This window comes from Channa argus, chromosome 3 (genome assembly GCF_033026475.1).
Source record: "Channa argus isolate prfri chromosome 3, Channa argus male v1.0, whole genome shotgun sequence".
Lineage (NCBI taxonomy): Eukaryota > Metazoa > Chordata > Actinopteri > Anabantiformes > Channidae > Channa > Channa argus.
In genome coordinates, this window is record NC_090199.1 from 17,682,905 (window position 1) to 17,705,807 (window position 22,903).

General features: G+C 39.2%; 1 protein-coding gene across 5 annotated transcripts in view; it reads right to left on the bottom strand.

The window, feature by feature from the left end:
• Window positions 1-22,903, bottom strand: part of tnrc6c2 (trinucleotide repeat containing adaptor 6C2) — a 50,119-nt gene that overhangs the window by 22,936 nt on the left and 4,280 nt on the right. For 2 of the 5 annotated variants that reach the window (XM_067497413.1, XM_067497416.1), the window contains exons 2-4: window positions 15,150-15,250; window positions 14,761-14,782; window positions 5,086-5,487 (exon numbers count right to left, since the gene is read on the bottom strand). In XM_067497413.1, coding sequence (XP_067353514.1) covers window positions 5,086-5,487; window positions 14,761-14,782; window positions 15,150-15,212 — 487 coding nt within the window. In that variant the 5' untranslated portion in view covers window positions 15,213-15,250. Of the gene's footprint in view, window positions 1-5,085; window positions 5,488-14,760; window positions 14,783-15,149; window positions 15,251-17,111; window positions 17,132-22,903 lie in introns of all 5 variants that reach the window. The other 3 variants (XM_067497415.1, XM_067497418.1, XM_067497417.1) reach the window with 3 other exon arrangements.

Consider the following 22,903-nt stretch of genomic DNA (forward strand, 5'->3'; position numbering starts at 1 on the left):
GGAGGGCAGTCTCTGATTATGCATTATGAATGAATAGGGTCAAAAATAAAAACAAAAGGGCCCTCTATGGCTCCTCATGTTTCCAACAGTGAGCAGGGGAGCCTTTTTGTGAGCATGCATGCTTTCTGGATGGAACCTGGCCTACATCTAAATAATAATATTAATTAAAAAAATCCTTTTCAAGAGTACACCAAAGGTGTTTGTGCTGCAAGGGTGAAATTAAACAACAGCAACAAAAACTATGTGAAGCCAGCTTGCAAGAGTTATAGCAGAAATAAAAATGAGATGAACTGAGAAGGAGTCAACCTGCCATCACAGAAATGGGAAGAATTGAATGCCTCTCCTTTCCTATGAATAAAGTGAAAGGCAGGGTGACAGAAAGAACGGAGGAGAGTAGGGCAGGGAGAGATGGAGGAAAGTCTGGGGGGAGGGGCTGGTACTTGTATTGGCAAAGGAAAAGAAACAGAGAAGGTGAGAGAGAAACAGACTAAGTGAGATGGTGTGGCAACAAAAGGGTTTTAGTTTGTCCGTGAGCCACAGACTAATCTTGGTTGTCTCAGAGTAAACTGTGGAATGACATAACACTTGAACTACAGCAGGAGGGGACATTTAGTTGTCTTTTGTCCCCCAAATAGACCCTTTCCATCTTTCTTTGAGGGGAGCTTTACGCTCACTTTCATCAAAGACAGCGTATACTTGTTTTTCCTGGATGCAGGGAGAAAAAGAAAGGTTGACTGAATGGTCACAGAAGGGTTTAAAAAGCTCATCACTCATGTCTGTTTACCTGTGCTGAGAGAAGAAAGAAAAAACGAGAGCAAAACCATGATGACTTCCCTAGTTTCCCTGACAGAGCACAGATTAATGAAGCCACTAGGGGGATGTCTCACTGTGTTTGTGTGTGTGTGTGTGTGTGTGTGTCACAGCCTGAGAGCGAGGGCAATTTATAGCTTTCCTCCTTGGCTTTGTTATGACGAAGTAGTCTTAATTATTTGATCATTTTAAAATGCATACATAAGAGATATGAGTAGCAGATCTTTTTAAAGTAAAATTGAAAATATCTAGGTCTTGATGACCCTAACATACTCAGTTGCACTTTAAAGTTTGAGAATCCTCAATTTCTGTATAAATATGATCAGATTTTTACACAAGAACTGAGACTAGAAAATAAAATCCACGCTTTGTTATTTATTTCTTGCATATATATCTTCAGTATTAATATTTGTAAATGCATCTAAACCTGTGACTTCAATAACTGGTACGATACCTAGTTTAAAATCCAAGAGGCTCACATACTTTTGCCATACACAAATATGTAAGATTGGATCCTTTCCCACAGTAAATCAGTGTGAATTTTATTAGCATCCATTTAATTGGGCTCTCTTTATCTAGTTATAAGGGTTTTAACTGTCAGGAACCTTTATATAAATAAACACTAAATTTTCAGTCACAATTAGCAGAACAATTCCCACACTAAGTAATTAATTTAAATAAGATCTACTCAATAACAAAACTGCTTTACCTGGACTTCAAAAGGACCTAAATGAAAGGGCCGAGGGTTTAACCAGCACCCAGCAGAGTGCCTTCTGGCTACATGCTCTGTCTGGGTGACCAGCTAACAGCTGTTGGGCTTTAGTTCCCACAGTCTTAAGAGACCCCCACTCCAGCACCTGCTACTGGAGAGCCTGTCTGGACGGCTGCAGGCTGCTCGCGACTACTTAATGCTCTCCAGTCAGCTGGAGAGATGAGGGTGGTGGGTAGTGGGTGCAATGGGGTGGGGGGGACAGGGGGTCCCTGTCTGGTGGCTGGGACAATTCAGTGGAATAGGGAGAGCAGAGGTTATGTGGGAGTTGTTTGAGTGTCCCTGAATCTTAAAACGTTTCTCTTTCATACTTTGGGGATGGGGCGGTCTGTTGGAATGAATCACACACACTTTCAAATGTTAACATGGGCTATAAATGAAATCATTATGGTTCTTTGATCCTAATAACAGCAAAATAACCATCATGAGTCAAAACAAATGGATTTAACTACCTTGAAACATCTACTTGATAGAAATGCAGTGCTGTTAGCTTTGAAACTAATATGTATGTGTTTGTGTTTGTGCTTGCTTCCATTCCCCTTTAAACTGAGCCAGCTGGACTGAAAACAGACACAGATCTAAGAGGACACATCCAGGTCAGATGGAGTGTTTTTACTGCTGAACAGCCACTGCAGCTGGATATGTGTTTGTGTATCCATGTGCAAAAGTGTTTGAGTATTTAGGTAATGAAACTATCACACCATAACATACCGTTGGGTCAAAGTAACCTCCAAAGATGAGTCAAAACTTTGATGAAACAACTTGTGTAGGTTTGAATCTACTTTCTGGAGAGGTAGAATATATAGATGAAAACCTTTACATTTTGCTATAGAATTTTAATTTCCTGTAGAATAGACACTAAAATAGAGAAGCCTTTAGTTTCCTAGAAGTTACCCTTGCTCTTGAAGTAATCTTTGTTGCATGACAACACCAGGGAAGGTTAACAAAGGTATTTTATGTTGTCAATTTGTATACCGTCTCCCTGACGGAGTCCTTCTTTGTTCAAGCCATGACAAACTAAAACCCTGTGTTGTCCTGATCAGACTTTGATATTGAAAACCCAGATTTCTCTTTTTTAATCAGACAGGGCCTCCACACTGATCCAATGATCTGACTGACACAACTAATATAATATTTATAAGTCCAACTGTATAGGGCAGCATATAGTTAGCCTAATAATGAAAAATATTTTTAAAATACTTTCCTGCCTCAAGAAATTCAGTTTCACTTTAGTCTTGTTTACACAGTAATTATTTTATTGTAATGCATGTATGTAATTTATAAGATGTTATGATTTAGGCTAATTGCATGGTCTTCTCTTTTTACTTTAATTTTATACATTTAAAGTGCCTACATATTAAACTGCAGAGCAGCGAGTTTGGTTACAATGTCCACTCTCTAAAATATGCATGCCAGAATCAGTGCAACAAAAGCAACAAAGGCTTGAGGCTATTTGCTGAGTAGACAGGAAAAAAAGGCTGTGGATTACAAGCCCTCAGGACAAAAACAAGAGGAGAAAAGAGTTAAAACCCCAGCTAATAGCAACTCTGTCAGAGGCTGTGTTGTACTAAGAGCCCTAGAGGTTAAACCAGAGCAAGGTAAAGGCCAAACAGGACAACTGTTGGACTAGGACATTATAGGTTAATACACTCTACCAGGGGATCTTTACTAACCTGGAGCCCTAACGAGAAACATATTATTTTAATCATAAAGCCTTAGATATATTGCCTCTATGGAATGAGTTGAAGCCAAATTTAGATCCTTGCCCACAGCTGAGGAAACCCTGCACTAAACAGCTGAGCACAGAGTAAAACGTCATTATAGAAACTGGAACTCTGATAAAATAATATTAATAAAAAAAAGGCAGAAAAAAGCTCAAGTGATCAATATTTAAATATAATTTGTGCAATGCTGAAAAGAAGTGTAATTTACACTATTTAATCATTAGCTAGTGTACAGACTATATGGAATTTAGGCTTTTTTATGTTTTTATTTTGGGAGGCTTTAAGAGTAGAGGGTACTGCTTGTTGTACAGACTGTAAAGCCCCTTGAGGCCCTTGAAGTTTTTGATTTTGGGCAACTTAAATAAAACCTGTGTTGAATTTGATTTGAATGGTGACAGACCCAAGTGTAATTGTAACAGTAAACATATAAAGTATACAAGGACCTACTGGCTCTGTGATGTACAGCACTGTACTTTGCTAACTAGCTAGCAGTGTACCACAGCTGCTGCAGATTTGTTTACTGATTGCCTCTGAAAATTGTTAAGTCAGTACTAAAATGCAGCACAGAGTAGCAAAACAACACTGATGAAAGAGGAAAAAAAGACAGAGAGAAAAGAAACTGAGCAAAGATCCAGGCAGATGCTCATGCTAGCTACAGCTCAAAGCCCTCAACATAAAAACATTGCGTGGTGTGCTACAGAGATATTCTTGCATCTATGTCTTCAAAGTTTATCATGTGTGTCATGTTATAAGATGTGAGGTGCAACCATTCATGTGTCTGTGTGCATTATTACGTTTTACAAAGAGAAATAAACAGAGACACCCTTCAGAGTAATACAAGGATGAGACCAAGAGAACACAAAAAGCAGAAATAAAGATGTGAAAAGAAAAAAATCATTTAAAAATAAATAAATCATAGTCATGATGACATTTTTAATTTGTTAGTTTCTCTAAACCTTGAAAATGCAAGGGACAATAAACTCAGGGGCAGGTTCAGTATCACGGATTTCAGTGGCGACCAGTGATTTCATTACAAGACTAACACTGGCTACTGTAATGTGCATGCGTGCATGCGTTCCTGTGAAGAGGGAACTTGAAAAAACCTAACCCGGTCCTTCCAGCTCAGACCAAAACATCTAAACAGGATTTTTTTCATATTTGAAAGAATCTGGCATTGTCACTGTTGGTGTTATAAGCATCTAGGATCCAGTCTTGCACAACTAGCAAAGCTCAACTTGGGAAACAAGAACAAACCAATTGAAATCCCTTCATAATGCCTAAGAAATCAACAAGAAAAAACACAGGTGTAGCCGCAATATATAAAATCTTGAGACCTAACTCTTTGGATTTGGATTTAATTTGCTATTACCCACAAAACTTAGGAGCGGTCTCATCATTATTTTAAGATGACCGAAAGTCAAGCTATACAGTTTACATACAATTATAATCATCATAATTTATCTGCAATGCTGCTTTGCATAAGACTGTATTTTTGCCTACACAAACTGAATACAAATTAAAGGAAGATAAGACAGACCACTGAAGTAGCATCCCACAAAACATTTTGAAAACAAGTGCGAATAAGAGATAATGTTGAAGCTGAATGTTATAGTTAAAAGATGGTTTACTGAGCTTAAAAGCTGAATTTTCACTAAAAATGCAACTAACATGCACAAAACTGAAAAAAAAAAAAAAGTTTTAAGATGAAATTTGCACACAACCACCACCCAAAAACAAAAACTATTGCAGTGCATTTTGGCACCATAGTATATTGACACAAACCTGGGTGGCGTTTGCCCGCAGTGGAGGTGGTAGAGTTTGGGGTAATGCTGCTGGTAGTTGTAGAAGAAGAAGAGTAAGATGATGAAGGTGAAGAGGAAGAAGAGGAGGAGGAGAGGGTGAGAGCGCTGAGAGCTCCTGCAGGCAGTGGCTGGCCTCTCTTCAGTAGCTGCTTGTGCTCCTGCAGGCGGAAGCGAGGGGGCACCTCTCTGGGTGGGTAGCGAGCACTGGCAGAAGACAACTGGCACTGCTGCTGAGGGGGAGTCTGAGTCGGGAGCTGGCTATTGGAGGAGGAACGCTTGCCATTACCAGAAGAAGAAGGGGAGGAGAGGGACAGCGTAGGGCTGGCAGGGTGGAGGTGGTGGGGTGGGCCGGGACTGAGCTTAGTGGGAGCAGGCTCTGGCACTGGATGGATACAATACACAGGCACACAAGCATACACACACAGAAAAGACACATGCAGGCAGCAAGATATTAATGTCTGGATGAACTCACTATTTGTCCTTTTAATTACAGAAATGATGTTTGGCTGGGTAGCAATGGACAAAGGGTGACCAAAAATACTAGCTAAGATTATGTATTTCTAAACAGCCTTTTTTTTTTTTTTTTTTTTTTTTTAAATAGTCTACCTTAATCAATTGTTGTGTATTTTCAGTTACAATATTCCTATATGAATTGCACATGCAGTGCTGGAACAAGAGTATAACTAATGATATTAGTTTATGTGGAAAAACTGACATGAGACCCACATTCAGTAGATGATCATCAAGGTGTTTATATGAATATGTGTGTGCACTGTATTTTGGTTGTAAAATATCCATTTAGGTTAACTGCCTCCTGCAGCTTGTTGGTGAACATATGTTACTGGATCAGGCGCACTCTGTGAAAAAGTCATATTTCTTCTACTGACTGAACACAGACACGCATAAACACATCAAGACACCTTCTTTACTTTTCATTACAACTTTCTCTGGTTCTTTTCTCTCTCTTACGCTTACATTCATTTGTTTTCATTGCTAATGAGAACTTTACATTGACTTACATTTATTTAAAGCGGACCTGACCATAACCACTACTTGCTTAACACTAACCCTACAGTGACCAGCCAGCTGTCTAATTAGGAATTAGCTTCAAAGGTGCTATTAGCAGGACTTGGACTGCTAGTAAACAAACAGACTGACTTGGCTAAGGTTTGCTCTCTGAAGACCAATAAATAAATAAATAAATAACCTCTCTCAATATTTTCTTTTGAGAAAGCTAAGGGGATGTTGGCGTAGGTCTTTGGCTGAATGATTGTGAGTTTCAGTGGAGAGGAAAACTAAAGTAGCTCTGGTATAGCAGCTACTGTACAGCACAGAAATAGCTGCTAATAGGTGGTGACCTAAGAGCTGCTGTGGCTGTCTGTGAATTACAGTTGCTTTGTCTATGGGTGAATGCATGATAAATAGTTGATGATGTTGTTTTCTATGGTCCCGAGATAGATACTGCTGCTATACACAACAGCTGAGACTGTTCTCACATAGGGGTGGGGGATGTATGTGTGTCTGTCCTTCACAGACACACATACATCCAAAGGGACGCAAACATGTATTACTGTAAATTTCTAGAAAACATAAAAGCATTAGACACATACAAGGCAAGGGGCACTTTCACAGTTGTTTGCACCACCCTTCCTCCAATGAGAATTTAGTCAAATGCGCATGCAAAGATAGGGAGGGAGCAACGGAGAGGGACTGCCCCCCCTGGCTGACTGGAGGCTTGGAACTGCAGCTGGTGACGCACATCTCTGATTAAATTCAGCTTGGCCTGCCTAACGCTGCCTTGGCCAATAAGGAAGCAGGGTGGTGCCTGCCCCCGTTCCACTCCGTCTTTCTGCCTCCCCAAAAATGTAGCTTTCCATGAGCGGGTTGCTGCATAACCCCACAGCTCTCTCCTTCTTTCTTGTTTCTGTGTCTACCTGTGTCCCATCCTGGTGTTCTCTGCTAACAGTCTTGTTCTCTTTCTGAGGCGTTATACAATCTTTATACGTCATTTCTTGTTCCGGTCTCCTTAGCATTGCCATAGCCCTGTTTTCAATCCTCCATCTTCCCACTCCAAATATCGACTCTATATGCAACCATTCTCTCTACTTTCTTTTCCACTGTGTTCATCCCTTTTTAAAAAACAATTTTTCGGCCCTCATGCACCATCATATATTTGTTATTCCCCTTCTTACTGTGCTTTGACATAAACAGTAGCAACAGAGTCTATAAACCCTTTAAACGACTCAAAGTTTAAACTTGGTTCTAATTTTGACTCCTTTAGTACTTTTTTTTTTTGTCCTTTCGGCTTATCCCGTGAGTTCAGGGTCACCACAGCGGATCATTTGTCCACATGTTGATTTCGCAGTTTATACACCGGATACCCTTCCTGATGCAACCCTCCCCAATATCTAACGGGCTTGGGACCGGCGCTGTGCGGCAGGGAATGGGGATGGGCTCTTGGGGGTTCAGTGTCTTGCCCAGGGACACTTCAGAATGTGGTCGGGAAGAACAGGCCGCGACCCTCCAATCCTATGGTCAGAAGGCAGCCACTCTACCAAATGAGCCACTGCCTCCCTCCTGGGCTATAGTTCTTCCTAACTAACAAAGAGAGTAGTAATTTTCAGTGAACCAGAACCTGACAGATTTTAGTACAGGATATAACTTATTGCTCAAACTTCCTCTATGACGTGTTAATCTTTGTAGTTCATATCCACACATACACATTCACTAAAGGGAACTTCCTGAGTACCTGGGCTGTTAGTTTCTGGCAAAGTTTGCTCAGAGAAACCTATACGAATGTTAGTAAGTCAGAACAATTTTTATTACTCCTGGTAGGCTAGTATACTGCAGAAAGCAGATAAAGCCACATGGCAGATACAGAGAGGCACACAACTCCTCTTGCTCAAGCATACCTTTTACAACCCGTATTTGTGTTATTATGGTAAAAAAAATGTCCATGCTGCAATTTCTTAATGTCATAGATATCTGATTTCTTCTACGCAAGCACAATAGTTTAAAAATGTTTTTTTTGCCCCAACAGTGTTAATCACTTTATGCTTGCCAAGAAGCTAAAATGATGACCCATTTTTAAGAAACTTGCTACTTTAATGCTATTGAGCTGTGAAATATATAACAATCTTTGGTATATTATATATTTTAAAAGTACCTTTTTAAAAAAATAAAGCATTTTCAGCTGGGAGGGAGAGTAGTACGTCTGTAAGCACATGCCTGAAAACCAAACAGGAAAATTCTGAATGTAAAGGGAAAAATATGTGAGAGAGGCACCCTTTTGCCCTTGACACACATAAATAGATTTAGTGAGATACATCTTTCATTTTGCAGTGGAGAGATCTTTTCTTCATCCATGGTAAATGGGTAAGTGCTTTTGAAGTGTTGGGGGTGGGGGTTAAAGAAAATGACTGCAAAGAAAAAAAAATTGGATTTGCGGGGAATTCCCTTGGATGAGTGTGTGCTTGCAAAAGTTTAAATGAGAAAAGTGAAACGTATGCTGCTTACACACGCTGCCAAGGGAAGCCAATGACATCCACACAGTAAATTAGTGAAGTTGCAAGTTATTGCATTTGAATTTAAATGGGTAGACAAACACTTTCTGCCTATCAAACTCTTACTGTTGGTTTAGTTTGTTTCTATGACTACCTTATATTTTCTAAAATCAGACCAAACCAAATTATTTAGAATCAGCTTTTTACTTGAATACCATACTAGCTGAGCTGATTATTAGCTTTCCTTCTAACAATATAAGAATCCAGTGTTGATTAGAAGAGGATAGGATATTAAAATAATAATTGCTGAAATTGACCCTTTTAACATTATAGCAGAGACAAATACATCATTATGTAAGTTACAGCAGGACAACATGATAAGCAGACTTTGAAAAAGTTGAAAATGAAAGGCAATTAAATAAGCATTTGTATCAAGTGATTGTAAATTACATTAAACCGTCTAGCTGAGGTCCTCTCTGTAACCTTACACCAAACTTTTAATTAGAGCTCTTATTCACACTAAATAATTAATTATACACAACGAGAGTGCAGGAGAAAGAGCAAAAGGCTCAAAAAAAGAGAAAATGAGCATAGATGGGGAAAAAAAATCATACAAAGAAGAAAAAAATGTATATGTAAAAAAATAGAAGTCAGTTATAGACAATTCATGACGAATACATAATGGGCAAGATCTGTTCTTGTAAGAGCAATAGTGACTGGTTCCATAAGCCTAGTGCCAGGCAGTGCAGGTTGCTTTAGCTCTTTTATCTACTGTCTGTGCAGACATTTTATTATGCAGCCATGTTTACAATTATTAGTTTAAGAAAACAAGACATATGCTAGATGCATATTTGCCAAATTAGTGAAACAGCATCCTCATTTTTTGTCCAATAAATGCGATGAAAACTGCGGACAATGGCATGAAAAAAATGGGTTCAGGTGCATAAAATTCCCACGGTCACAACAATATAATTTATTTATTTTTTTTTATATCACACATCTCATTTCCTTCTGCAAAGTAATTTCAGCATGAGTGTAACTTCCCCTTTTATGACTTTAGTTACTTAAGTTAGTCAATGCTTTGATCCCAAATCCTCACAATTTATACTTTATATTTATACTTTTACCTTTAATCCTAGTTACTAAAAATTGTGAGTAAATAAATAAATGTTCATTATAATAAAAGACATGTATAACATTATGTATGTGTTGAAACATTCCTAGTAAACATGTTAAATAACAAGCATTGCAACTGCAACAAGCATTTAATGTGACTGATGCTACAGCTGCTGGATCACACAGAAATGATGATGTGTCAACAGAGTAAACAACCTTTTAGTCACAGAAGGCAAATGTATGTGCATGCATTTATGCACACTAGTGGTTGTGTCTTTTTAAGACCCCATCTGTTAGTCCCAGTAGAGAAAAACACAACCTTGCTTTCTCAAACCTAAAATAAAAGGAAACAAAATTCTAACCCTTCACCCTTAGGATAATGGGCCGTTGCTATAGAGACTAGCAGTTGCCTAACGTACCTCCATTTGCCTCTTGTGACCCCCTGTACATCCTGTGACCTCTTGCCATTCCACGCCTCTAACACACTGTCTCTCTAATTATTGCTCCCACCCCCTCTCCATGCCAGGCATCTCTCTCCCTCATTGCTCCCTTGTCTCTCTCTCTCTCTCTCTCTCTCTCTCACTCTCTCTCTCATCTCAGTTGCTCATCTTAGCTCTGCCTGTTCTGCCTGCTTGAGGGATGTGCTACCCCCAAGAAATCCTTTTTGGTGTTTAACCCTTAAATCAGCCAACGTACACTATGGGTGAAAAGCTTTAGCGGGATCATGCTACACCTCCACCCAAGGTCAGTGCCTGAGGGCAACATCTGCGTAAGGATACACGCCTTTAGGTTTGACAGACATGTAGCCTGATGCAAGGCATCTTAACGTTTGTTACACAAATGAGAAAAATCAGTGGAAAAGGGAAAATTCTAGGGGGCTCAGTTCCCTGCCCTTTTTGCTAATTAATCAAAAGAAGCCCAACTCAACATTATTTAATAAAGTAATTTGTAGTCAATAAAACTCAATGAATTTGGATTTAAATGGAATTCTGTTTATTTATCATAGCCCTGCTGTTCACTCTGAAACTTAGCTGCCATAAAACCTACGCTTGACAATGTGTTGAGTCATTATTACCACATTAGCAGCATTTTGAATGATCATAATCACTATATGATAAAATGTTATAATAAAGTGTTAAATGCTGTATAGAATTAATAGAAAAAAAATCTCAAATTTAACTGCTAGAATAATATTAAAAAACAACAATTTATTTTCTATTCTCTTTTATGTAATTGGCAATCACCTAAGGGAAGAGTAAGAAAAGCCCCTTATGAAGACATACAGACAGCCTTGGACAATCACTAACATATACGCAAACACCTTGATCTTAAAACACAGGCTGAACTGTCATTCAAGTCATTTGAGCAACATCCTTTTAATGTGCCTGATATTTCACATAAAGCAGCTCACTGTTGGGGGAGGAGGATATGATGGGGGAGGGGCAACAGGCCCTGAATGGACCTTCTTGTCAGCAGCTTGTGAGTGATCATACAACATCAAAACACAGAGGAAAGCATTGTTTAAGTTTGCAAACCCTCTTGCTTCCTTTGTCTCTTGGCCCCCTGTCTCTCCCCCCATCCCTCACTCTCCTTCAACACTTGACATGCTTGCAGGGTGAGCACACAGAGGATAGAGGAAAAACAATTATGCTTGGCAGTCACAAATTCACAGGACGTATTTCACAAGCTATTTGATATTAATTCATCGAGTGTTTATAAATGTGCTTAACAGAAGAGGAAAAGCAGCCTGAATGCTAAAGTAAATTAGCTTCTAATTAGATTGCAATTCATAAATTTTCTTTTTTAAATTGTTGACGCAATTAATAGCATGTGAAATTGCAAATTAATCCAATACATAATAATACGACACACTGGTGTTTATATGCGTCTCTCGCCACTTTGAAAACTATAATGCTGTTATCACCGTGGTGACACAGTGTAAATATGTTTCTCCTCAGATGTGGTTGCAGTGGGAGAGCATATCAAGTGCAAAATGAAACAGGAAAAAGAAGCAGCATGGACAAGGAGGAAAGTGAGGGATGAATAGCACTAATAGGAACTATATTTGTTCTCTAACCTTATTGTTCTCAGCAGTGAAAAGTGTGTTACAAGCAAAAATCGAGATTGCAGGGTGTGGAAATGACACACTGTGGTGTTACTGCTAATTTCTGTACCTGCATCCAGTGACCAGTTTCAAGAATTGCACTTGTGTAACTTCCTGCTTTGGCCACATGTTCTCATAACTTCAATACTATTTTTTTGTGTTTGTATATAGATTACATTATTGCCTTAGCTGTTTTGCAATCCCAAAATGTAAATGTGAATCACTATTGGAGAATAGGTTTCTGTGGGTAAGAGTGTGCATGTCTTTTAATATGACTGTAGGCATGCAGAGATACACATTCACACCTTGAGGTATGTGTATGCTTTTCATGGACTCTGATTGTGTGTGTATGTGTCCTGGAATGTACATGTTTTTGTCAAGGCTGGTAGATATGTGTAGCAGTCAAACTGGCTGATTGTGATTGCAGTGGTGGCAGAGACTGTGATAAAGCTGCATGTGTGCTGGGGGTGAATAATCAGCATCCCTCTGAGGTAATGGGGAGCATGACGGAACAAGGGCAGACAGTAGGGCCCTGCACAAGTCCAGCCTGTGTGTGTGTGTGTGTGTGTGTGTGTGTGAGTGTGTGTGGTGGTTTTGGCGGTGGGGGGAGGTTGGGGCAGTGGGACACTGCCTCCTGGAACCCTATGTTTGTGAAGCTTCATTCCTAATGGGGGGCAGACAAGTTAATTCAACTGCGCCGAAGCTTTATCTCATTTTCATACATATGAACGTGCCAGGCTGAGAGCGATTACGACAAACAAATTGAAATGCCTGGGCCTAAGGAGACCTGCAGAGAGGAAAGCAGAAAAAGACTATGAGGATGGGGGGAGGTGGTGTGCATGTGTATGTGTCTATGAATTTCTAAGAGTGTATAAGGAAGGCAGAATTCACTGATATGGATGGAAAGACACAAATCACTACTGCATACTGATTTTCTTCCTTCCTGCATATACACACACACACACCTCTATTTAGTGTCACGCATGAAATCTCACCTCATTCCAGATGATGCCACCTTGCTTTGAAAATATATTGCAGATGGGAGGTTATGAGCAAAGTCACAGGTCCTGATGTCTGGCTGAACAATTAGTCTCCAAGCAGGCCATCTTTACACCTACTTTCTTTATCCTTCTGTCTGCATGAGTACCCACTACATACACACAATCAGTTTCTCATTCTATGCCCCTTTCTCTTCATCTCTCATTAAACATACCATAAAATAAATGTCCATGCCATTAGTCCCTACTGTATTACCACCATCACTGGCTCCCGATGGACATTTTTGGCACTTGTCTAAAGTGTTCACTGCTTCATTACTTTCTTTCCTCCTTGCATTTTTGCTTTTAGTTGACCCAAGAACACCCTGTTCCACAGCCTCTTTCTTTCCCTGCTTTCATTACAGCTTTCTAAGCTGTGCTTATAACTGTGGGCCTCTCTCTTCCAGGAAAAGTTTTAAGATTTCCCCACCTGACTGAATAGTAATGTGTCTCGGAACTTTCAGTGCACTACAATTGGTTACAAATTTGTCACTGGACTATTATTTGTCTTCAGTGTGGATAAGGTTAAAGAATATTCTTCTTTATATAACAAAAACCCTCACTAGGCATTTGTCAGCAAAAACTTTAAGGCTGGAACATGGTTCATGTGGAGGATCACATATATCAACATTTTCATACTTGCACAAGTAACACTCTTGAGTTGTTGTACTCTAACACTGTGATGGGCACAGTGGGCCAGTGTACAGCAGCACAAACGTGCCAGTTCTATGTGTACAGCAAGTATACATTTTTGAAATGCAAACATAATCTACATGCCTTCATGTTATTTTTAGTCAATATAAATGGTTGGTTATGTTATTATGGGTTGGCTATGGATAGAGGCCGAGAAGGAATCAATAATAATGACTAACATACCTTTGAGAAAGGCACTTAAACTGCACCTCCTCATATAAAGGTGTTTAGCAGCTAACAGAAAATACTATGTTTGTAAAAAGCACCACAGCTGCAGACAATAAAGTCTGCTTGTACCATCTTACTCAATTGCTTTTTCATAATTTTTCTATAAATATTATAGTGCTGCACTTACAAATGCCGTGAAAAAAAAATCTTATCAGCTTAATACACAAGCATAAGAATGAGAGTGTTTTTCAAATGAGAAGCAACTAGTATTGTGCAGTAACTCGGTTAAAAGGCCAAGCTCACAGACAGGGCAGTGAAACACAGGGAGGGTAATTAAGTACACAGGCCGGAGCTCAAGGCAAACGGTGATGGCCTTTGCCGAGCCCAACAGTTACACTCAAGTGAGCAAGCTGCTGGTCAAACTGACGGACAGAACACAAGCATGAGCGCCAACAAATACAAGAGCAAGACTTAAAGCCAGCAATTGTGCTCAAATTCTCTATAGTCTTCAATGGCAACTGCTAAGAACAATAGAGGCACCACTGGGTGTTTCATGAACTTTTCAGTGTAATTATACAGCAAAGTTTAGGGCAACAAACACACACATACACACAGGAAGTCAGTGCACTGTTTTTTCATCCCCGCTTCCTCAGTTAGTTTAACTCCATTTCTTTTTTCCACTCCTTCCCCCCAAATAACACCACACAGTGTGTTGTCTGGGTGCCCTCACGTTTCACTGCCTGTGTCGTGGGTGTACTAAGCATTGCTTTGCATTACTCTGCATCACTCTCCCTTACACACCACTATTATTGTGCTGTGTGTGTGTGCATGTGCATGTGCATGTGCATGTCTGTGAAACAGAGTCAAATAGCATAATTGTGTCTAAATGCTATGTGTGTATAATATCTGTCTGTATGACTTTATGGTTCAATCTGTGTTAATGAGAACTGATGAATGTATACAATTGGTGTAAATGTAGTTTTAGAAATTGAGACAGATGAAGGGTGTAGTTTACATTATAATGACACTCTCACCTTTGGGTTTCTGATCAGCAGCCTGCAGAGAGGGAGATATACACTTAGAAACTTCATACAAAAAATATTGTGTTTAAAATTCATTCATTCACAACTGTAAACAAATGTACAGTTGTTTAATCTAACTGATAACACTCATACAACGTGTGTTGTTTGAACAGCGATCCACTCTTTGAGACATTTTTCTCAGTTTGTTTCTTTACTGGAAGTCTGCTGTCTAAACTATTTTTATATAAAAAGACAAATCTTTGATAACAAAAGCATAACTGAACCTTTAATAAAAGCACCAGCTGTGAAACTCACACACATACAGTGCTAGTTCAAGTGCTTGTTACTAGAGTCAAAATAGATACACAGCTTTGTAAATGGGTGTGTGTTTTCATCTTCACCTTTTTCTGAGCAACGTCCTTCTTGGTCTTTTCTTCTTGTTTTTTCTTTTTCTTTTCTTCCATCAAATGGTTCTCTTTCGTTTGTTGCTAGCTTCTCTCAGCTGTCCAAAAAGAAAGGGGGGAAGCATTGAGTTAAAGTGGAAGGGAAAAGGCTAGGATTCAGCTAAAATGCATTGTGTCCTTCACTTTTTCTTTACTAAAGTCAACCAACATGCATTTGGCACTTTAAACATCTGTGGTGTTAAGGCATAGTCAAAAATGCACAGTTATGTTTACAATTAAACACACACATACACGCCGAGTGAACATAGACTTTAAACCCATTCTTTTTTATCCATGTGAGTCAGAGCCAAAGTGCACTCAGTGTCTGGAAAAACTTTTCCATCCACTATCATCACTTTATACAAAAATCATGGCATGCTCTAAAGGGAAACAGTTTCCCTCATGGTCAAAAACTTAAAAGAAGATGATAGGGGAATAAGTACAAAAAGGAATAAGTAAAAAGAAAAAATGAAAAATGAATGTATGTGTTAGAGAAAAAAAGTTAAAGACATGGAGAGCTAGTGAAAGGTAAAGCAAGGAAGACAATGCAAAGACCAAAAGACTGACTGAATAAGATACAGCGTTATTTTATTTATTTTTTTAAACAAAGATCAGTTTTCAGTCGGCGTAAGTCAAACTAGCTATATAACTAGCCAGTGGGGCCAGTGTTCCATTGAAGCCTCTATTTTCTTTGGCTTAGATTTAGTGACAGCTCCTGGAAAATATTAGAGGCATGAGTTGGGCCATCGGGATTGAATGTGTGTGCACGTTTACGTTTCAGTAAGTGCAAGGGATACTAATCTATATTAGAGCACTGTGACATATCAAATAGTACTGCTCTCTAAAATGTGCAAATAAAATCAATTATCTCCACGCCAGCCAAAAATTACAGCCTATATTTTTTGGGGCCATCCTGCATGTTCCTCCATGCTAAATGGGCGAACATAACTTTCTCTCAAAGCCTGCCCTGTTGCTTAGGTAATATGCTGAATTTGCTTGACAACACATCGTTTTACTAGAATAATCACCATCATTAAAGAGCAAAAAAGTACTTTCTGTTGAAAAACCACAGAAGGACAAAATTGTACGCAAACTTTTTTTTAGATAACTCAAAAGCATCCATTTATTTGTTGAAGACTTATACTTAGAATAACACTATTTTGCACATTTTTATAAATTACATGTGCTCCTCTCTAACTTCTAAAACATATGTGCCCACGTACTGTAACGTGTCTTGGTCTATTCTTTTTATCAGTTGATCACCTTGCCTAATAATGTTGGACTCTATAATAATGTTAGAATAAAAGTCTGGTCGGGTCCGGTGATCAAAAATGTTTCGTGGATCCCTGAATATTTTTTTCTATTAATCAACTAACAAAAAAAAAAATCTACAATACTGCTGATCCATTCATTAAAAAAATATCAAACCCAAGAAAGTTCTAGCTTCTAAGAAGATATTTTATATTTTTAGCAAATACATCTGGATTTTAGTCTGACTTTAGAGTAGGCATTTTTACAAATGTAAAGACCAACTTTTATTTTATTTATTGAAAGAAAAAAAGATTTACAATTTAAAAATAAAAACAAAAAAAACAGTTAAAGCCCAGACATTGTTGAATTGTTCCCAACAGATATACTAAAAACAAATACAGTATGTGTCTACGCATTCTCTGATAAGATTTGTAATCTGAATGTATGAATGGCTCATAACAGATGATTAATCAAAGGTCTACCTCCTACTGTTCTGCCTACTGGCAGAGGGAGGGAGCCGTCAATCAAAAAGACAGTAGAGGCCTCACAGAGCCTGTGTGATGGTGGGGTAATGTTTCTATAGCAGAAAGCCATAAAAGAAGGAAAACATACAGATGGGCAGGTAGTGAAAGATGCAGGAGGAGGGACATCAAGAGGTTAGAGACATACCTTTGGGGAAGACTAGCAGTCTAGAGAGCATAGCAGAAGAGTAGATAAACAGAAGGAGACAACCACAAATCACTTTTTTTTCTCTGTGGATTTTCTCTTCTTCTCATCATTTTTTCCTTTATCCTTTGCTTCCCTATGCTCTCTCGTTCACTTAAATTCACACAATACACACATTACAGAGTCCTATTTTTCATAGTCTTTGTGTGTGTGTCATTGTGCCATCTCAGCAGCTAAGGAAAGGCATGTGTGGTGTGTGTGTATGTGTGTAGATAACTTCAATGCAGTAAGTTTAGTGTGTGCAGTATACAGTATGCGGTGTAGCATCAGTCATTCTTTTCCAGATTTGTGGCCAATCAGGTTCTCCTCAACCATCCAAATGCATGGTGACACCTGACTGTCACAAACTTCCACCTCTGAAAGTAATACCATTCTTTCTCAAGATGCATAAGCATGGAACCCAAAACACTATGACAAAAATAAATAAAAAACAGAGCATAACAAGTATTGGCTTTGACTCTAAGCAAATGAGCACAGAAAGGGACAGGAGATATGAGGGGTGTAAATTTGCTTTTAACTTTGTGTTTCAGTTTATCATTTCCCCATAAGCTGCCCTTAAGACTGCCTTATCCTGGTCATCTCACCTCACAGTATTTTGTACTGTTCATCTTGTGTGTCAAGACACAGTTACTGGTTTATAACTAGTTGTTAATCACCAGGCGCTCTATTGCTGGAAGCAGCTTGGTAGAAAACCAGTTGTTATGTGAAATGTGAGAGTGAACAGTTGTCTTTTGAGCTGACACAGTCAATGCTAAAGTTAGATTCCACCCTGGCCTCAGCTGCTCCCACATATCTTTACCTGTCTCTTTCCCTCAGTTCTGCTGACACCAGCACCTCCTCTGCAGTGACCCTGGGGTGTCTCTGTGCTGCCGTCTAGCATCAGGTTTACCCATCCTGGCTGTATGACAGTGCAATTAGGCAAAATATGTTTAGGGGTTAGTGACCCACAATGTGGTTTTCATTCTTCTCTTAAACTAGAGCTCCTTAGATCCCAACATACCCAGAATCTACCTGCGGTAAGAAGTACCACTAAGTACCACAAAGTATTGTAATTAACTGTTGCCAAACGCTACCTTCACAACTGGATATCAACCCTACAGATAGACTAATGATTAAGAAATACAAAAATGTAACCTTGCAAAGACATACAGCATGCTCTATACTACAATTATCCAGTCATATCTTCAGAACAGTAAAAAGCAAATATCTGAGTGGATTTCAGTAACTTGATAATGAGCTTTTCAGATGATGGTGGAGGATTTTGTGAACACATTTCCCACCTCCATCACACTAATGGTAATGGCGTACAGCAACAAACTCTGGTGCTTATAAAAAAAAAAAAAAAAAAAAAAAAAAAAGAGAGAGCCATGAGCAGCACACAATAGAGCATTTTACAAAGCTTCAGTCAAGCCTGGTGGGGCAAAGAAAATAACCCTTTTTAAAATATTTGTGTTCATACTGCATTTTGGATTACAATGTTTCTCTTTGTTAGTGACCCAAAGGCAGAGAGGCTCCTCTCTACTGCTGCAGAGGTAGTAACATAACAACACAGAGGAATACTGCTTTGTTTCTGTTCTTGTAATGAACCATCAGAACCAGTTTCTGCAACTGTCAGGTGTCATTTGCAGCTCCAAAAGATCAATGTTTTAAACCAAACAGCCTTAGCACAAAAGCTAAAATACCGTGCCTGTCTTTCTTTTTATTTGATCTTTTTGAACTGAATATGGACACAGGGAACGGCTATCAAAACGATCGGAGAGTCTGCCAAAGATTCCCACCTGTCTTTGTATTTTGTTAGCTACAAAGCTGTTAACTAACACATTCAAATGATCAGCTGGGTTTGTACTGAGACTGTCCCGAGTTACAAATGTGTGTGAAGCTAGCAGATGCTTGCAGTCTGGTTGTCTACATTATTTCTTCACACACACACACACACACACACACACACACACACACACACACACACACACACACACACACACACACACACACACACACACACACACACACACACACACACACACACACACACACACACACACACACACACACACACACACACACACACACACACACACACACACACACACACACACACACACACACACACACACACACACACACACACACACACACACGGCATTATGACCTTGATATTTAGACTTTACCTCACTTCCAATGAAGCGCTAAGGCTAAGCATACAACAAAACTTCTTTGTATTTGATGAATTGATAAAAAGTGCTTTAATTCAACTATCAATTTTATAACAGAACTAATACATTATACTAGAATTGTCCCACAGGCAAACCTGCCTTTTGAAGTAAAACGTTCTATTGATAACAACAATGTCTTAAACTTTAAACCCTGACCTACCCTGGAAGCCTACGTTGACTCAGTGGCTTTTCTTTACAATGCAGACTTCGGTAGAAAACATCACAATTCCCTATAAACTTGGGTCTCTGGGAAATTCTGTGAAGCAGGATACAAAACAGTCACATATCCTGAGACTATAGGTCTCAGATTTAGAGCAGGCAGCATGACAACAGGAAAATGCCTCACAGAAATGAAGAGACTAGAAACTCACAACACACAAACCCAGTCAAATAAAACCACAAAGACACACACAGGGAAGCTTGATGTACACAATTGTGAGAAGCAGCCTGTCTGATGCCTGTCTTTTTCCGCCAGGGATGCAGAGGAGAGGGAGCTGGGAGGAGAAGAAGGAGAGACAACAAGGAGGTGGAGTTGGTGGAGGGTTGGAGACAATCGGAGGATGAAAGCAGAAGCAGAGCAACACCAATTAAGAACGACAGCCGCTGGAGAAGCAGACAGGGCAGAGAAAGAAAGAAAAGACTATGTTGGAAGAGGTGAAAGACAGAAGAAAAAACCTCACTGGAGAACTGGAGGAAAAAAAATAAATCAATGAAGCACTATTGAGGTTGGCAGACAAGAACAGACAGGGGGGTCACTAAAAAACTCCCCATGAACATTCATTTCGTACTTTCTAAAATGAAGAGAATAAAATAAAAGGGAAAGGGGAAACCATGCCTGTGTGATAGAAAAAGAATGAAAAAGGGAGTAAAAGGAGCTCAGTTATGTACTATGAAGACAAAGGAAGAGAAACACCAAGGTTGAACTTGAAAAGGGAAAGAGCTGGAAGACATGCAGCTTCTGAACAGCTGTCAGACCAACTGCAGACACAACACCTATCACAAACATGGTGGTGTTCCCAATCTCAGCAAAACAAAAAACTGATTTGGTCAGGTTATGAACAGAAAGTGTGGTTAATCACCTCCCCACCACCATGACCATTCAACCAGCCACCCATTCCTGTGGCATTAGAGAAGCCACAGTATTCTCCTGAGCCTCATTACATGGAACATTATCATGAACTGCCCCTATTGGGGAATAATTCCTCAATAACTACTAATGCTGCTACAGACCTCAACTACTCTCCACAAATATACGTAGGTGTTTGTGTGTTTACTCAACCTGAATGACTTGGGGAAAACAAGCCTGTAAATTCCATAGTTGATAAGCAGTAATAACCGTGTTGTTTTTGTGCATTTCTATTCCTTGGTCACACTTTACACTCTCACTGGCTGCTTGGTTTGTAAGCACTCTGTGCATAGCAGCTTTGCTTTCAGCAGGTGGGGAAAGTGGATTGTGAAAATATACAACACGCTTTATTGCTACTAGACTGGACTTGCTCAATGAAATGTGGCAGGAATATTCTTGGTTGCTGGAATCAGTAGACGGAGGACTATAAGAGGGCAGATGGGTGGGTGGAGAACGGCAATAAAGGTGGATGCAAGATGCAGAAAAAAAGTGAAGAGAGTCAGAACTGTGCTATAAATACACGCTTTGAGGTTTACCTCCAGAAAATTTCCTCTCAGTGTCTTAGTTGCTTCCTCCGCCAAGACGATGTGAAACTTTAACACGGTGGCAGCTCATTAAATAGGAAAACAGCACAAAGGACAAGACCAAGCAGACCTGCTCCCTGCCAGCACCATTACTAAAGCTTAGTGAATTCAAGAAGAAGCTGTCAAGTCGAGCGTGCTTGTGTTTGTCTTTTCTTATGACTGCTTTATGTTTATTAACATATGTGGAAGTGGATGTTCTGCATACGCCAGCATATTTTACACATTATTTTTTTATATGTGCACCTACATGTCAGTTTAGAGGCTTTGAGGTGAATCCCCATCGGAAGGTCGAATAGTTATGAAATGCTGTTACCGGTAATACAATGGCTGGTCTCTTATGATTAGCCTTAAGCAGGTGTTGCTTAAACTTTTTACTAGAATTAATTGTGCATTACACCATAGCTGATTGAATGGGACACATTTAAACATAGCTTTGGTCAACAATTTAAGCATGAGAGTCAGGCTTGGAAGAGATGAAAAAAAAAAACTCTATTCATGCTTTAGGCTATGTCATTAGTTAAATGAATTGAGATACACAGGACAGTAGCCATAACACATTCTTTGCATGTAAGGTGTTCACATCCTAAACACTATTATTACAATATTGCATTTTAATATGTCCAATTTAAAATGTCTATTGCATCAAAATGTTTTTGACTTGCAAAAACTGCTGGTTGTCTTTTAAAGAAGGACACAGTGCTAACTACAATAAAAAGATATACACTAAAGGTCAACTAAGGCATATGCAAACCTGTATTTAGATCAATAAAATAGCAGATGTTCCTAGTATTACACTGACTTATTAAGATTCAGTATTATAAAAACTGTATGCACTGCTTTCTTACACCAAGATGTTATTAAATCAATGTAGTGCATTTTAGGAAACAGCAACAGGCTTCACAACAGAGAGCAACAGCTATCTGCTGTGCATCCATTAACTGTTGTTTGGTAGGTTAGAAGGAGTAAGACAACAATCAGGTTTTTAACTTCTGTTTCCTGCCTTTGCTGCCACCCTCAAACTGTCAAAATCAGAAGACTCTGAATCAGAAGAAACTGCATCAAAAGGACACACGCCTACACACTTACACAAATCAGCTAATGAGCTTGGCTACACTAGCCTTAAGGTTACTTTGACACAATCTCCCCCCAGTATATAACCACACATACACACAAAACGTCAGTCAACAATTCAATGGCTGTCAACAGTGTAAGCAATCACATAGACCCTGAAAGAGACACAGAAAATAAGTGCTGTGCTTAGTTGTGTGAACAAAACCTGCATTCATGTAAGGACACCGAGCAAGACAAGAAAAAGCAGAGGAAGAGAGAGAGAAAGGTTTAAGTGACAGCACACTTTGTAAAGCCGGAGGGATGACAGTAAAGATGTACACATAGCAAACTCTAGTTGGAGTGAAGAGAACGCAGTCAGGTAGAGTGAATGATTTTCCGTCTAGAGGGAAAAGAAGCTAGCTTTATTATATTAGAATATTGACACTGAAGATCTGCTACCCTATGATCTAGTCTCTCAAATACAGCTATATCCTGCTTATCACTCTATTTTAGACATTATACTTTGTAATTAAATGGGTCAAAATCCAAATACCACAATAAATGTTTTGTCGATACTTTCCAGCAGTTCTGCTTGATCAATCAAAGCTCTTAAGATCAAGATACACAGTAAACAGTCCAGACAGCAAAGAAATGACCTAAGCTTACTAGCCTAAGCCATAGCCTAAGCACAGGCAAGCAGCACATGCTAGTGCTATTTACACAGCCTTAACTGAGAGCTTTGTAAATGCTCTAAGTCCTGTT